This window comes from Chroicocephalus ridibundus, chromosome 1 (assembly GCF_963924245.1).
Source record: "Chroicocephalus ridibundus chromosome 1, bChrRid1.1, whole genome shotgun sequence".
Classification (NCBI taxonomy): Eukaryota; Metazoa; Chordata; class Aves; order Charadriiformes; family Laridae; genus Chroicocephalus; species Chroicocephalus ridibundus.
Window position 1 is genome coordinate 145,870,660 of NC_086284.1, and position 17,074 is coordinate 145,887,733.

General features: G+C 40.0%; 1 protein-coding gene across 1 annotated transcript in view; it reads left to right on the forward strand.

Moving 5' to 3' along the window:
* ITPR2 (inositol 1,4,5-trisphosphate receptor type 2) overlaps window positions 1-17,074 on the forward strand; it is a 261,876-nt gene that overhangs the window by 59,201 nt on the left and 185,601 nt on the right. Inside the window, exons 10-11 of the mRNA XM_063357290.1 lie at window positions 8,096-8,140; window positions 15,920-16,074. Coding sequence (XP_063213360.1) covers window positions 8,096-8,140; window positions 15,920-16,074 — 200 coding nt within the window. The remainder of the gene's footprint in view (window positions 1-8,095; window positions 8,141-15,919; window positions 16,075-17,074) is intronic.

Consider the following 17,074-nt stretch of genomic DNA (forward strand, 5'->3'; position numbering starts at 1 on the left):
GTTTATCTGGGTGGACAGAACCATACTGTTCATACTAAATTTAATCCTGTTGTAATAATCACTTGATTTGGATCGTGATGAAGGTAGCCGACTGCACGTTCAAGTTAATATTGATCGAAAATAATCCCCTCCTGCCTTCTGAATAGGACATAGTAAAGAAGTGGAACTTGCTGCCACAAGAATAGAAAACAAAGTGTTTAATGAGATTTTAAGAAAGATTACATGTTTGTTTGAGTACTAGTATCCTCATCACTAGCTAAGATTAAAAAAAAAAAAAAAAAAAGGAAACCAGTTCTTAAACTTGAGGCTATAAAGTGGGATTAACCCCTTGGTTAATCCTGGGGTTTAACCCAGGAGAAACTTTCTCTGTAGTTTTATGGACCTATTTTTCTTTCACCTTCTTAAATTGCTGTGGAAAAAGGAGTACCGTATAGGATGTTTTATTAAGGCAACCAAGATTGAATATTTGAAGGCCATAATTTAGGCCTTTTGATATCCAGTTTTTCGAAATGGGGCTACTGACAGATCTCTTGTGTTCAGGAAGCAAAAAGGGACCACTCTTTGCCAGTGGTATTTTCTGGGGTGACATGGAAGCAAGCCTTTGCAGAAAAAATTATTCATCTGCTGATCATGCAGCTCATGCAGAGGAGGAGAGCATAGTGGTAAATGCCCTGGGGTTCATTCTGCCTTTAGAAACAGTAAGGCAAATAACTGGATAAAAATGGCTTTGTTTAAGATGCGCAGGTACCTTTTGCTCAAGGATAACAGTCTGCAAACCAGAGAAGGTACCAGGAGATGGCAGCATCCGCTAAGGTCTTCATGCATCTGCTGGCACATTTAATTTGCTGATACTGCGGGACCTCTTTACCTGGAGATTGCTTCAAAATCTTCTGTTTGAGTTGTTTTTTTTTCCAGTCTCTTCGTTAAATGTTAATATAGCATTCTGATTAGTTTCTATCTGTTGGGCTTGGTGATTAAAGGTTCTTGTGAGGAAAAAGGGCTTGCCAAGGTGACAGAGTGAACTCAGCACCATAAGCCTTACTTCTGATTTTCATTGCCTCGTAGGAGGAATGTGGTTTTGTTTTAAAGCTCTGTAAGGGGTGAAGGATAATTTACAGCTATACCTGAAGAGATGGAAGAGATCCAGAGACTAGAGGAGGAGGAGGATGGATTACTGATTTACAGAGCCAGTCTGACCTGTTCCGCCGACTTGGATGTGGCTTTTTAAAGTGACAGAGTTAGAAGCTGTCCACTTAGCAAAACCCAGGGCAAGATTTTCCAAGGTTTTTAAGAATCTTGGGAATGCAGCTAAATTTCTTGACCTGACTTGTCTGAACTTTGGTGGAAGTTAGGAACAACTGTATGGTTGGACTCGATGATCTCAAAGGTCCTTTCCAACCATGAAGATTCTATGATTCTATGAACAACGTTTGCAGCTGTCGGTGTGCAAACACATTGAGTAATCTGGATCTCAGAGGAAAGATTTTTGCCTCCAGCCAACTGGTTTTGCAGTAGTGATCTGTGAGCCTGTGTTCAGCTAGGCTTTTTCAGTCCTGTCTGAAGTTGGCTGTGTTTGAGCCGTGTTTGTATACCTATGAGCTTTAGGAGGAAGGGAAGTGTGAAGCCATTAATGCAGTATTTGTTGTCATTTAGTCATTATAAGGACTGCTTCTGTTATTAAAAATACAACATCTGCTGGTATTGCATTTTGATGTGTTCCGAAACAGCAAATGTAGACATGCGGTCTTTTCTTCAGTGCATTTTTTTTGCTTATTATTTCAAGATTACTTAAGAGGTTTTTATTCAATTACATTTTTGTCTCTTTTTCTTTGTTTTTGATGCTTGACGGAGGTTTAGAAGGCTTCCCTCATTTTTTATTGTTGTTGGGTTTTTTGTGTGTGTGTATTCTTTTTTTTTAATGGTAGAAATTTCAGCAATGTCTAATTCAGTCATCCCTGGTTATTTCTGGGAGAACCACTGAAAGGCACATGAGATATCAATATTTAGAACGTAACCCTTGAAGAGATGAAGATGCTTTTTCATGTAGCACATGTGGCACGGAGCTGCTGAAGCTCATACCAAGGCCCAGCATTCAGGTTAGACTAAAGGATCTCTAAGATATTTTTCATTCTTTTGACTTCCTCTGCAGAGTGGGATATGGCTGTGTGGGACTGAGCATCAGGCATTGGTGGGTGGTCAGGTTCTCTGCCCTTAATCACAAGAGAAGCAAAGGGATTTTCCAGTTACCACTCTCTCCTGGCCTAACGTATAGCTACAGGTTGCGGCAGCTCCAGCTTATGCCACTGACGTGAGACCTTTACATCAGTGGTGGTTTTGGCATACCAAAGCACTGGCCTGCCATTGCTTATACGGCAGCTAAAAACGCCATCAAGACGACCTATCCTTTCTTCTTATGACGAGGGTTAGTAATTGGGACAGGAAGGTGTCAGAGCTAATTCTCATCCCAGTTTTTGACTAGCAGGTAGCTCCCCCACGCAGGGCTGGCTGTCCTTGCCCACTTCACTCTGTTCGTGCTGCATGGAGGGACGGAAGCTGGCAAAGAGATTCAGCTCTCCCAGTGCTCCCTGGAAACTCATCTGATCTGCCAAGACACGGGTCATAAGCAAAACAACAGCAAGATACAATCCTGAAATAAAGGGCTTTTTAAGATTTGTAAACTTTCCTCAGATGATGATTATCAGGAACTTTGTGCCGATGATGTGGCAGTGTTGAATGGGGTTTATCGAGGTAGAGCTGTGGCCAGTCTTTCTCCAACGAGTTAATAAGTTGGCAAAAGTCCTTTGAATACCACTGAAGTCTTTGAAATTGCACTAAAGTCCTTTAGATTTATCGAAAGCTAATCAGGAGGACATTAACAAAGAATAAAGCAAGCCTAATGAAGATGAAAGATTTGACAAGTGGATTTTTTCTTTTGTGGTGGCCTTTTTTTAATGAAACACTTGCACTTGTTGATTGGGCAACAGGCTGTGTGTTAACAGGCTGGTTATCAAATGAAATGGGAACTGTTTACGTGTGTTGAATTAGATCCTCTTATTCTTTGTCTGTCAGGGTTTCCTTCATAAATGCAGGTTTTAACCAAGTTGTTAAAATGCTCATTTAGCTGAAATTTAGCAATCTAATTCTTTCCCTGACGAGATGTTTTAAATAACCTTTACCTAGTCAACAAAATTTGATTAAAATCAGCATGGGTGTTTCTTTCCCCAAACTGTGCTCTGTCCTTCTTAATTAACAGTGTCCAAAAATATCCTGTTTGACTACTTCCCATGCATTCCTCTGTCTAGGATAGCAGCATTCAGTATAAAGGTGAAATGTCAAACAGTCCACAGTATGGACTGAGATTTATAATTCAGTTGTTGGACTGTAAAGCGTTTCTTACTATGTGAAGATGCAAAAATAAAATTAAAGCCAGGAATAATGTATTAGTGAGAAGTTGTTCTGCTCAATAGTAGAACCTCAGGAGATTATGCAGCGTTGAAGTCTTATGTGTTGAAAATGTTAAGATATAACTTTGACTAGCTTTAATCAGTAGAGACGTCATCAGTAGAGATGACAGAGCCTGGGACTTCTGGCACTCAATCTAACAGGATACCTCACAGGATTAACAAGGCACTTGCATTCCCTGAGCGCCAAGTACCAGAAGTAACACACAAACACGCATAAGTGAAAATTGTCTTCCTGCTATGTGGACTGTACAGGAGGATGATCACATTATGAGGGCATTAGGCAAAAGTTCAGGAATGAGATTCCTTGCCCTTTCAAATAATTTTAACCAGAAATGGTTAAAGACTTTGTCTATTCTTCAGTTTTCCACCTGTAAAAGCTGGCTTCTGTTGTGTGTTTGTCACACATACTCTCTACTGGGGACCTTCTGGTGCTCCCACAGTATGTTAGTATATGTCTGCATTCATACGTCTACTCTTTTTATTTTTACATGCTATGATATACAAAGGCTGAACATGAAATTGATCTAAGAGACATCAATTTTTATACACTCAGGAGTATCACCTACAAGGCTGACCCTGACCTATGATGATCTCCACATACTGTGTAGATCGTGAGTTGGGAATTTGGCTTCTTAGAAAAGTTTGCAAGTAAATGCAAGTTCTGTTTAGACTTAAAGAATGTATTATTGTCCTGGTTTGAGGACAATTATCTTCTTAGTAGTTGCAAATCTTCCTATAAATGCCAAAATAGTCAATGATTTTGGTGTTTAAAAACATGGTCTTGTGGTGGTGGTGGTGGTGATGGCCTTCTCATGGCACTGACTGTCCTTCTCTGCTGACAAGTTTGCTAGGCTGCTTCCAAGCTCTCTTCTAGCCCATAGATTGAGTCCAAGACAAGTTGAGGTCCCAGATACTTCCTGTGAACTATATTGTTCAAAATTGCATTTGCAGTTATTACAGTGTTACTTACCTGTTGATAGGGCTTTAAGCATAAGGAAAAGCTCATGCAGCACCTAAGTCCGTGTGCCCTGTTAGCCTGTGTGTGTGAAACCGTAACGTCTTCCATGGTGCTGGGATGTGAAAGAAAAGTTGATGCAGTAGCCCCATTTTCTGGAGTTTAGGAGATTTTGCGTAGGCTGGAGGATGTGTAGAATTGGGTCTGGGTTCGTATGTACAAGCAACTAAAAAAGATGAAGTGTTTGTGGTGTCATAAATAATTGTCATTGGAGCTGTGAGAGCCGATTACCTTAGCCTTGCCCAACTGCAAAATCCCTACAATAGAGCTGGCCTTCTACGTGGCAGTGGAGTGAAGGACAAGCACAATGACTATCAGGTTGGTGGCCAGTTCACCGCTTCACTGATGTGAATTCTCCTCTGCCCTTCCCTAATTATTCTCTACCAATGCAGCCTGATGTAAATTGGGCCTCCCTTAGCACCATACAGTGATTGCCCTTTACTCAGGTGGTTAGGTTGTGGGGCCTTACGTAATGGACGACTGCTGGGATATTAAGGGGAGTCTCACACGTGTGCCATAACATGAAATGAGTTTCAAGGTCTTTGATGATATTTAGTTTTCAGCCGTGAGGAAGCTGAACTCTCATTTTGCGATACCTTTTTCTCTCCCATTCGTGGAAAGGTGAAAAACAGCTGTACCTAAGTTTGTTGAAAAACCAGCAGCAGAGGTTTAGGATTTCTGGATTATTCTGCATTGGAAAAGAAGCTGTTGGAGATATACGCTACAAAAAACAACCATATAATAAAGCTGTTACAATAATGATTTATACAATCACACTTCTCTGAACTCTGCAATATTTTGTGTTCTTACTGTGTGTTGACTGCATGCATCTTCCAGTGGCATATCCCAGAAATATACAGTACTATATTTCAGCTACTCTTCAGTGACATTGCAACTTCAACACATCCAACGTTACAAAAAAGCTTGAAGATGGTTGAGCTTAAATGAGGCCCCTTTTAGCATAGCGTTCTTACTTTCTAAACACCTGCAAAGCATTTTACTTGATTTCGTTAGCAACAAGGAAAAAAAATTTGTTAATGTTGTTATTTTCAAGGATTCTTTTGTTTTGGAGGCTTATTGAAAAACATGGAGGTGATCTTACATAAATCAGAAAAAGCAATAGGTTTTGGAGTCTTAAGACTGTCACTGTGTCCTTAGCTCATTCTGCTGTACTTGGATATTGAAAAGGACTCAGCCAGGTGTAATATGACATAAAGCACTACATGATTTATGCCCCTCTACCTGGAGAATATAGTATGGGATAATAGTCTGATTTTCAGAGATCTCAGCACCAACAGCCTCAGCTGAAATGAAAATTAAAGTGGCAGCTGCTCAGCACAGCTAAAAATGGGGCCATGAACGTCAGCCCTGAAACTGCATCCCGTTGTGTTTACTGTTTAACGTCAGCATCTCAAAACTTTATCTAAACAACATCTTTCTAGTTTTACTATGTCTGTTATGGTGGGGCAAGAAAAAATGTCATTAAGAATGCACTTTATATTTCATTTGAGCCTTCTGTCTCCCTCAGCCTCTGTCCACAGGCGAACTATTTTGGAAATTGGAGGGCATCTATTCAGTTGTTTTTAAAGTAGGCAAGAAGTGGTGTGGGAGAGAGATTTTCCTAGTTTCTCCTGTTTTTGGGTTTTGTTTTTTTTTTTAAAGCATCATTGTGTTGAAAGCAAACATCTGAAGAATAGCAGAATTCAAGGCCCAATTCATACTGGGTAGACAACTGTATTCACTCATGCCCTTCAGTGAAACGTCATAGATGATTTATTCCATTTGAAGGCCTAGCCCTCAATGCACAGCTCTCTGTGCTGAGTCTAGTGACAAACCTGAGGTGACCTAGACTACTTCTTGCTTACTTAGAACCAGCAGAATCTGAAGGTTGGATCGAATTTAGCCTTTCCGTACCTTCGCTGCACCTGTGCTGAAGGGCCATTGTGTGTGGCTGTGACTCAGGAGTGCTGCCCAATATTTTTCTCTGCTTTTGATGAAGGACCAAAGGTAGAAAGCTGAGCTCGACTGTTGGAATGGGCAACTAGAATTATTCTAAGGTGTCAGGTGAACAAAGATAGTGCTGAAAGAAGTGTGAGAACTTATGAAGAATCCAAAATTATATGAAAACAGTTACATATATATGTATACATATCTTCTAGTTTTCTGTTGTTCGGTGTTCATTTCCCACTCCTGTTGCTGTATAACAGAAGTAGGGGGGAGTTGGAGCTAGGAGACTGTGTGAGAATGTCATGGAGGAGCAAAAGGCAAGATTTTGGAATAGGTGTCAATGCAGGGAGGAAGGCAGGGTCTCTAAATTAGTTTTGTGAGAGTAACACACTGGCTGATGCAAAATTCTGAAATGAAGACAGGAGAATAAACCTTTGGTCGTTCCTCTGTTAGCACATCAAGTCATGACACAGAGGGAAGGTATTTTCAGCAATTTTAGGAAAATCTAAAAGTTTTCCTCACTTCTTCAGGCTCATAATGTGGAGAGGAGCTGGCTCTTTTTGGGGTAAAGGCATATAAATGATACAGTATTAATAAAAGCCTTATAAACTTAATAAAAACTCCTCATGATAGTTAGATGTATGATGATGTGATACTGAAAAGATTTCCTGGGATTCATTCAGCTTGCCCTGTGCAATTCACTTCTGCCTCTTCCGCACTGGTAATGCCAAATTCAAGCCAAGGAAATGACTGTATTTATCTGTAAGATGTATACACGCTGTCGTTGCTTAAAAGCTAAATTACCTTATATAACTAATAATTTCACTTCAGCATTTTCGGCACTTTGAAGGCATATCCTGTGGCAGGGAATATGGTAAATATTGAGGCAAAATTGTTTCATAATGTAAGTTAAATCTTGAAAGGTTTCATGTACAGCCAGTGTGTGGGTGTATGTGTATTTGTTTATTTGAGTATATATCTGCCTACATAATGCCTCGTCTTCTAGTCTACATATTTCCCTTGTCAAAAGTAAAATCATATTAAGCGCTGTTAAATAGTAGTACTTTACACTTATTATTATATAGTGTCTTTCATCCGAGCTCCTCTTACTACTTTAGTTATTAATTAATGCTTTATAATCCTGGTATGACATAGAAAATATTATTCCCATTAATAATGGTTAAACAGAATCACAGTGTAATTAAATACTTGTCTATAGTGGCATTGCCATTCCTGTTTCAAAGATGTGTCTATTCTGAGTTCACTGTCTTCCTGTAAAATCTCAGGAGCGTGTTAGTTTTTATCTCGATATATCAGCTCAAGGTCAGTCCTGGAAGTGGTTGTGTGTGTACATGTGTGGGTGACTGTAACTTGCCGTGTTTAGATTAGTAACTATCTGTGCTTTCTCCATCATTCGTTTTGTTTATTTGAGATTCCTCTTTTGAATTAACAAGCTTGATTGCAAGATGCGCTTTTTCAAGTGAGGTCATAGCCAGTTAAGGCAGTCAGAATCGCTAATTCTTACACTCTTGTTCTCATACCGCTTTTAAATATTCCACTGTCCTTTTGCAGGGTGGATACATAATAGAGAAGTGAACCAACCTCTCTCCCTGCGTTCTGAAATGTCTAAAAACTGTCACGATAGTATTTGACTTCTTTTCTTTTCCAGCTTAACCCACACTATCCAGAAGCCAATAATGAAGGAAAAGCTTTGGTAAGTGGAATTTATATGTTGCATATAATCTGGGAAATACTGTATCTTTAACCTAATACAGCCCAACATGGGAAAATCCTTCATAGCTTTCCTTTTACTTACATGTGACAGCCGCTGAGAATTGTTTTCTGTATCCTGTGTAAGCTAGGGGGCAACTCGGAACTGCTGTTACAGAAAGTTTTCCCTCGCGTAAGGCAAATGATAGGAAACTTACTCAAATTCTGCATCAAATTGGCGTTAGTTGGAAGCTCTTCTGCTTGGTGACTGCAGATACGAACTGTATTAATTCTTCTCAAATCAGATGTATTACTTCATGACAAAACTCACCACCCTCTTCAGCTAAAAAACCAGGGACAAGCAAGTCTGATTACGTATGTGCCAGTAATCATTCAGAGGCTCTGCTAGTGGAGAAAAGGCCCCTTGGGGCATGTTTGTCAGTCACGTGTAGCTGTAAATCTAAGAACGTGCTGAGACTCTCTTTTTGCCTATATTGAACACGTGCAAGCAGATAATCAGGCGCAGGCTTAGCCTGTGCCCTGCCACACTTCAGACAACTCTAGCATGACATCTTCTCAAGGATCCAAGTTGTCCTTGCTACAGCGTGGATGGGTTGGACAAAGTCCTTCTGCCCTTTGCCTAGGAGGCAACAGCCTTTGCCTCGTGCAATGTCAAGAGCATGCTAGCTGTTTCTAACTAACAAAGCGAGGCCAGACATGTTGTAGTTTATAATGTGTGAAGGAAGTGGAGTTAAAACCTTGGGGGCATCTTATTGCTACTGAGACAACAAATAGTCCAAAAAAAGAATCATCCCTCCATCAAATCCATGAGATTGCCTTGAAAGTGCCGAGATCTTAAAAAAAAAAAAAAATCAGTTCAATTTCTTCCTGTTTGCCTTCTGGCTTTTGTTCTTTTAGAGGACCCATTTTCATGTTTTTCTCTGCTTGGGGAAGAATTTTTTTTTTTCATGAAATGAAACCCAAGATTCTTACAAAATCACATGCCTTCAGGACTGCAATTTTAATAAAAACAGAGACTTTTGTAGAAGTTGGCAACACTGGCTTTCCATCTTCCCTGGTATTTGGTATTAATGGTAATATAGCAATAACAGCTAAGCTGCCCAGGGAAATGAGAATTCTCTCATGAAAATATGGAAGTTCCAAAAGTTGTTTCACTTCTGTATTGGAATGGCACTCGGAGCCCTTGGAGCTTTCAAATGGAAATGGAGATAAGTTCTAGAATATCCCAATGAGTAAGGTGCTTGCTCGGAAATGCTTGGGTTCACGCTCTTCCTCTCTGAACTGCAGAGCTCGTCTCATAGACGTGCGTCTGCATTAACATTGTAGTTCACATCATGACAGCACTTCTCAATCAAATCTCCCGATTAGTCCCTATTTAAGACACTCCACTTCTCAGAGCAATCTCAAAGCATGTAAACTTGCATTCTGTTGGATGAAAGTAAAAAGATATACACATACCTCTGGCATGTATCTACTGTGCTCCACCCTTTCATGGTGCCCAGCCCAGAAAACCAGACAACAGCTAGCCTGAAGACAGACCTATGAGAACTTGAATAGAGTAGATACTAGGTCCTCATCACCAAGGATCCAATCCTATTATATCACGCTATACTAATTGAGATACAATATAGGGTTTCCAGTCGTAGCAATTCCTGTACATCTAAATAGTTAAATATTCTCTGGACTGGGTGATGTAGAAGGCACAAGAATAATCTGAACATGAATGTTAAAAGTGACTTCTCCAACAGCTTCGGTTAATCCCTTTGGGTGTTGGTTTCAACCAAAAATCCAGATCAGGTAAATCAGATTAGACAAATATTCCAATGAAAATTTAACCAAAACTGATTGATGATCAAAACTGATGACTCTGTGGAAATTTTAGTTTATGCAGTCAGGACTTCCTTGTGAAAAATGTTTTGTGAAAGAACTCCTAACAACATTTGGTAACACCTCCATGTAAATCCAAGCCTACAGGCGCTTTTAGCATGGTAGAAATCTATTTGGATCCTGCACCTCTTTATAGTCCGGTTGGAAATAGCATGAGTCAGCAACGGCTATTTTAAGCCTTCATTCTGGCCTTGAGCAACTGAGCAGAAAAGCTTCACATCCCTGTGCAGCAATTTCTTCTATGTCACAGTGATGCAGTGTTTTGAATTACCCCTCAAAAGTATAAGAATCTTCTGTTATCTGGAATTCTTTAAGGGCCAGCTATGTCAGTCCTGTATCCAATATGCACATAACCTACAGCACACATGCTTTTCTTTGCTCTGTGGTTTTCTTCTAGCGTTTCTTCTGCCGGGTGACTGCCTAACTGATTCACTGCAAAGGCATCTTCTTTTTCATCTCTTAAAGCAATTAATTTTCAAATACTGCCCATGACGTAAACCTGCTCTAGAGGGGGAGGTGGAAGTGGACCTACCCCAGCAAAATTTGAAGTCTGAGTAGCAGGGAAATGGGAGATGCGTACTTGAATCCTTTCAGCTGAAGGAAGAAACTGAGCCTGCAGCCTCTGTTAGTCTGTTGGGTGAAAGAGTACCATCTCCTTCTCTGTCATCTGGGTTTTAAAGGTGGCACAGCCATCTGTGCGTTTTGTGCCAGCCCTTAACTCCTAAATGTGCAATGGGGCTCCTTGTGCACGCTCGCTGCCTGGTTTACAAGTCCTGATCACAGTTGCTTAGGCAACTGAATTTGGGGAAGCAGCAATGGAGAAGGATTTTCCATGGTGCAGTAGTGGGCATAGGCACCTAGGTTCTGCCTAAGTGCATCTTTTTTGCCTTGCCTTAAGTGACTTAAAAGTCTGAAAGGGTCTTGGCTCTGGAGAACATAAATATTACTGGAAATCACTAGGACTTTTGTTCCCAAGCATTAAAGCTACGTTTGGACCGTAGTTCATTGCTCATTTTTGGGCTGCTTCTTGAGAATCCAGCCAAATTGTCTTGTGAAACACTGCTTTTACGTCAGGTAAAATTTGGCTTTACAATTAATTGATTAATACTCTTTATATATATTTTTCTCACATCTATACTCCAGAAGATTATTTTTTTTTAAATGGGAAGACCTTTTTGTGATTTAAAGGCCTTTTTAAAAAAAAAAAAGGCTTCATCTTTTGAAGTCTAGGAGATAGTAGTGTATCGTGCAACAAAACGCAGTGCTCTGTGGTACAGCTCCCATTAAAGCCAAAAATGATGTATTTTATGCTGCAAAGTAGTCTATTATTTCTAATCACAGAAATGTATAGCATCCAGAAGAACGCAGTAAACATTGGGGAAATGTCAAGACCAGCTGGGAACCTGACATTTGTTAGTGCCTTTGTATTAAAGGCTGTCTTTGGACAGGTACCTTAACTCCATTTGTCTGCATTTTCATGAGTGAGTGATAATCCTAACCAGTTACAACTTTTATTGTTGGGATTTTTCTTAGGGTTGAGACTGGTATGCATTTGCTTTTCCTGTGAAGAAGTTAGACAGTTCTGCTGTGGACTTCTAGGTGCAATTTGACCTATCTTGTTTGACTTCTGTTTATCTATATTTATGGATTCCAAACAACTCCGCAATTTCTTGCTTCTGATTCGATTATTTTTTTTCTGATAAACACTGTAAATTATTTTTTTTCTTAATTTTATCTTCCAGCAACTAAGTTTGTTTAATTAAAATTTTAGAATGTGGGACACAGGTGATGCAGTTTAAACAAACAGAATAGGCTTGGGGAATTTATTGTTTTTTTTTAAAGGCTTGTTCAGGAATTAACATGGCAATAAACAATCTGAAAAACGTTTTTTAAAAAAGAATCAGCTTTAAAATGGCAGTGTCTCTGCTTACATAAAGCCAGGAGTCAGACCACTTGAGAGGCTGGCGGGGAGAAGGGGAGACACGGATGCCGGCACATTATTGTTATTCTGCTGCTGCACACAGGTCTGAATCAGCTCTGAGAACGCGTACATTGTTTCTTACAGAATGTCTCTGGCTCCTAACAACAGAATTGCAACGTGATGTCTCTGCTAAAAATGCGATGACTCACAAATGAGTCAACAGTGAAGGTGTTACAGGAGGCTAACTGCTGCGCTGTCTGCCGGGGCTTCGTAGCATGCAGGAGCAAGGCTGGCCATTAATCTACTCGACTTTCTTTTCATACAGAATTTTTTAAATCATCTAACCTATGGAGTTCTGCTCACATTACTGCTCTCTGAAAACGCTGGTTTTGTAAGAGCCACCTAAACTGGGTTAACATATTGAGATACCACATTGTACTGGATTTAACAGGCATTTTCAGAACTCTGGCTGCTATTAAATTTAATTTCTACTGAAATCTGTAGTGCAGCTTAATGTATTCGTTCAGGAGCAGGGCATTATCCTTGGCTGTCTCTATGCCACGAGAGGTGCCTTTGCCAATTGGAATTGTAGATTTGGTTTCTAAAAGAAAAGGTATTTCAGGTCTGTCATGTTTTTGTATTGCTTTTTGCAGTTGAAAGGAAGGCCCCTCCGTAAGCAAAACTCGATGTAAATCTCCCAAATTTTCGGTATAATACCAGGTTGAGGTGAATAATGGGGATTTGGGGTAGGTCAGAATTACTGGCATATCATATTAAAAGCTGTGAAGAAGCGTTACCTGCTGGGCTACAAGTCTCAAGAAAGAGAATATCGCTGAAACTGTTCATTGGCTTTCTCTTCATACTGCTTTAAGTTGAATTTTCTTCTCTGTATTTGAGTTCTTTTTCTCCTTTCTTTTCTTTGAATCCAGTTCTGCTGGCTGCATCTGCTCATATGCTAGTTTCTTACCAGAGCAAATGTCATCTTGTTTTCATCTGCTTGGGAATGCAGTGCTTCTCCTGAGCTGTTCATATTGTCTAATTAATTTAGAGTAGTCTAATACTTTCACTTCTTTCCACATCCTCATATAGACTCATCTGCTGATTCAATAATGGCTAGGTTAAGTGCAGATTCTGATGACTGCTTACTAAATTTAATGAATCATAAGAAACTTTCTGTGTGCCAGTGTGTGTGTGTGTGTGTTCTCTCTCTCTGCCTCACAGAGGCATATGCACATGCAATCAGACATAAATTCAGACATAAATCCATGTATGTTCATATGTGATGACTGTTGCTCTACCTCTCGTGCACTCCTTGTATGTAAGTTGTTTTAAGAGCTGTCAAGTTCAGGGTCCCTTCCCGTTACAGTTTTTTTTTTTTTCATTGACTAGTGCTTAACACCCATAATCCATGTTGGGTTGTGAGGTGTGTCTGAGATCCTAAAATAGCCTTAAAGGAGAGTTTTGAGGTTTGTGCTGGAGTCCAGTCTGAAGCTACTGCAACAGCTGTCGTGTGGGTCTGATTTTGCTCAGCTAAGCTCTGGGCTGCAGTTAGCAGTGTTACAGACACTGTCTTGCCTTCTACTGAAGTGGACTTTCTTTTTAGAAAACCAGCTCTTGCTCATATGCCAGTTCTGATTTGACAGCTACCAAGCCTGGTTGGTGGGACTTAGGCCTGATAAGCCAACTGTGTTGCTCAATAGCATCTAGAGAGTTGTTGGAGAGACTATTGAGTGAGTGGAGTCAGCCCCATAACTGCAGGATGAACTTCACAGAGCTAGTGGTTAGCATGAACTACTTAAGTACAGGAGACCTGCCTTTGGCTTTCTCTCCTGTCATAGAAACCTGCACATGTGCATATATACTCATGCTTAATGACTTACTGGAGATGGTCAGACATTATGTCATGAGTGAGTAAAAAAAACTTTCATAACACAGAGGAGAATATATGGTTTCGTATTTTGGTCTGTATTTTTCCCAGAGCCCCAGGGAAAAAAAATGCATAACGTTATGAAGTGTCCTGCCTTTTTATGTACCAGCCTTTTCAGTTTGGAAGTTGTAGGGTGGATTATTAAGTTATGGGAAATATCAGAATGTCTGGATGCTGTTCTAAACTATCCTGTGCCATTCAGCCCTTTACAGACCTCTTAAATTTTAAACTGATTTTCCAGTTTTCCAATTTTGTTTGGAAATTTCAGAAGTAGATTTTCATTTGATGTTAGACTCTGACTCACACCTATTAAGCTCTTAATAGGATTCTCTTATAGTTTCCAGTTTGGGTCTCAACCTGAGTTTGTAAAACTCAAAACGTGTATGGAAATCACAAAAATTTTGGCTATTTTCTCGATCCTTGCATATAGGTTAAGTTTTGATGTGCAAATTTTTGTAATGATTCTGGGCATGGGCTGTGGAAGGATGTGAGGACCGCCAGATAAGAGTCTACTCTTGAGCAAGACACGGCAGATGTTTCCCCTTTATCTCAGCAAGCGTTCCTCTCAAAAACTAGTGACAATACTCTAATCACCAGATAAGCCTAAGGAAAATTTCAGAGAGATTTCTTCCTACTGTCTCTATCCTTCATAGAAGTAACGGGATGGAAACCTGGCCTTTTTTAGGCTTGTTAATGAAAAAAAAAAAAGGGTTGTTTTGGAAGGATTCAAAAAGTGCCTTGAAATGAGATTATAACTAGCTATTTCTTATGTAGTTTCACTCATCCTTGATTTTGTTGCTTAATCAATTGGCAATATGAATAATCAAAGCTTTGCCCTTGATTATCTCTTACAGTTTGGCTTTAATCAAGGTACTAATGGAAACCGAGTACAGTCTAGCCTTTTTACATTGCTTTGTACATCTCTTCCCTAGTGGCGCACTATAAATCATTATAATAGTATTCCAGGTTTCCAGCATTTGATTTTTCTCTTTTGGCTTTCTTCATTCCTCTTTTTCTTTTTCCCCCGTGATGTATTTTGTGTACGTGAAGGGCCTTGGGCTGCCAGTCTCTTAATTGTTATTAGTCTTTTGTAATATGTGTAACTCAATACCCCAGAGGAGCAGCTTTTACTTACGCCAGTAATTCTGTTGCTTGCTGCATGGTTACGGGCACAGACTCCGAATTACTCCTTCAAGCCGAGATATGTGCTTAGGGAAGGTAGGATTTAGTGTCTGCGAAGACAAAGGTGTGCAGGTAACTGAAGGAGAAGATGGCTGCTTAGTGGTGCTGGGTCACGAGATTCCCGGGGACCTTCAAAAGATGGTGGGAGGAAGATCACTGCCTTGGATTTGCACGCCTCTTTTGAGGCACCAACACAACGCAAATCTGTCACTTGAAAGCTAGGGAGCAGCCTTCTACAGTTTCAGCGGGCACACTCAGACTGATGTTGGATCCAGCCTCCAAGGCACTATCAGCCTGGGCTAAGATTTCTAATACAATTTAGCTGGTGCTTTGTGTGTGTCCCCTTTCTGATGACAAGCTGATCTTAGTGGAGCAGATATTCTTGCTGTTGCTGTTTGGAACGGTGGAGTTAGGCAAATTTCTTACTTTTAATCCTCTCCCCCCTTTAAAAAAAAAAATCCGATTTTCATTAGTTCTCTTCTTTTAACTTTGGCCCTTTCCAAACCAGCACTATGTAGTTACATCTGTTGGGAGTGAAGGGTCTGCAACTACCACAGGTTTTTTGAAGTTGTTGGTGTCAAGTAATAATGTATACAGTACTGCAGTCTCTCTGTAGCTTGTGACCTGCTGCTGTTATAATGACTGTCTGAGACCCCATGTGCCTGGGGCAAAGTGTGTCCTTTGTGTTACACACTGCAAAGCCAGTCATGATACATTCTTACTACAATGTAAAAAAAAAAAAAAAAAAAAAAAAAGTACAATTCAGATGTATTACTTGTCCGCAAGGTAATTGGAGAATTTATAATGGGCCCTGATGCAAGCAAATAACCCTTGTGCCTCATCAGCAGAGAGACGGCGACCTTCCTGCTTCAAAGAAGAAACGCCAAGCAGGGGAGAAGATTATGTATACTTTGGTCTCTGTGCCACATGGAAATGACATCGCATCTCTCTTTGAACTGGATGCCACCACTCTTCAGAGAGCTGATTGCCTGGTTCCAAGGTAAAAAAAAAAAAAAAAAAAAAAAATCAGAAAAAGAGGCAAAAAATATTGCTGCATTGACAGGGTTTCTTCCTAGCATTATGCTGGTGAGTAAAGCAGAAAAAAATCAAACATGAGCAAGTATTATCCTTCAGTTAAAATTTGAGGAGCGTTCGTGGATAAACAAGGGATGTATAAAACATCATACTGCTGCTGTGACTGGGTAAAATAATTATAAGGATAAAAAAAGTGACACTTAAAGAGAGTCTGTGAAGAGAAAAATAATGGGCTAAATGTCGCACAGATATATATGAGGACAGAATTGAGCCCTGCGTACTGTTTGAAAAAACCGTACTGCTAATAGATCTAACTGAACTGTTCCCAACAAAATAACGTGTAAGGTGAACTGGGCTCGTATTTCCCTGACAGATCACGTTGTCACTGAACACATTTGTCATTCAAATGAATTCAGCAAGTGGCTTCTGGGTTTTAATTGTGAATATTTGAAATTTCAACCGTGTTGCTTAGCAGAGATTGGCTAGATAAGTCACACGGTGTTGGTTGTATCTGAATGGGCATGCAGACACATGGGGCTAGTTGTTATGAGGGTGGATTTGAAAGCTGGGTACCCGCAATTACTGATGTATGCAGCTTTGAAGCGTATTTGCTATGCTAAGTTTTGCCAGACAATTTGCTTACTTGAATACTCAGAGCCCATCAGCATGAAAGGGAGAGCGTGAATGAAGACCACAGTGAATATATTTAAAAGGTAGAATTCAGAGTAAAAATTGTAATTGATTTCTCAGCTCTGCTTTTTGATAACACCAGAGATTATCATATGGAAAGAATTTAGAAGAATCTCAGGTCTGTTCTTTGTTCGCTTGATTTTCAGTTGAGAACTGGTAGTGCAAATGCTTGCTCCCTGGAACAAGGGTTTGCAGGTCGTAATGGTGAAACCATTATGATAGCTGTGAAACCATGGTCAGTTTTACTTTCTGTCTTTCGTGCTGTGACAGGTTTG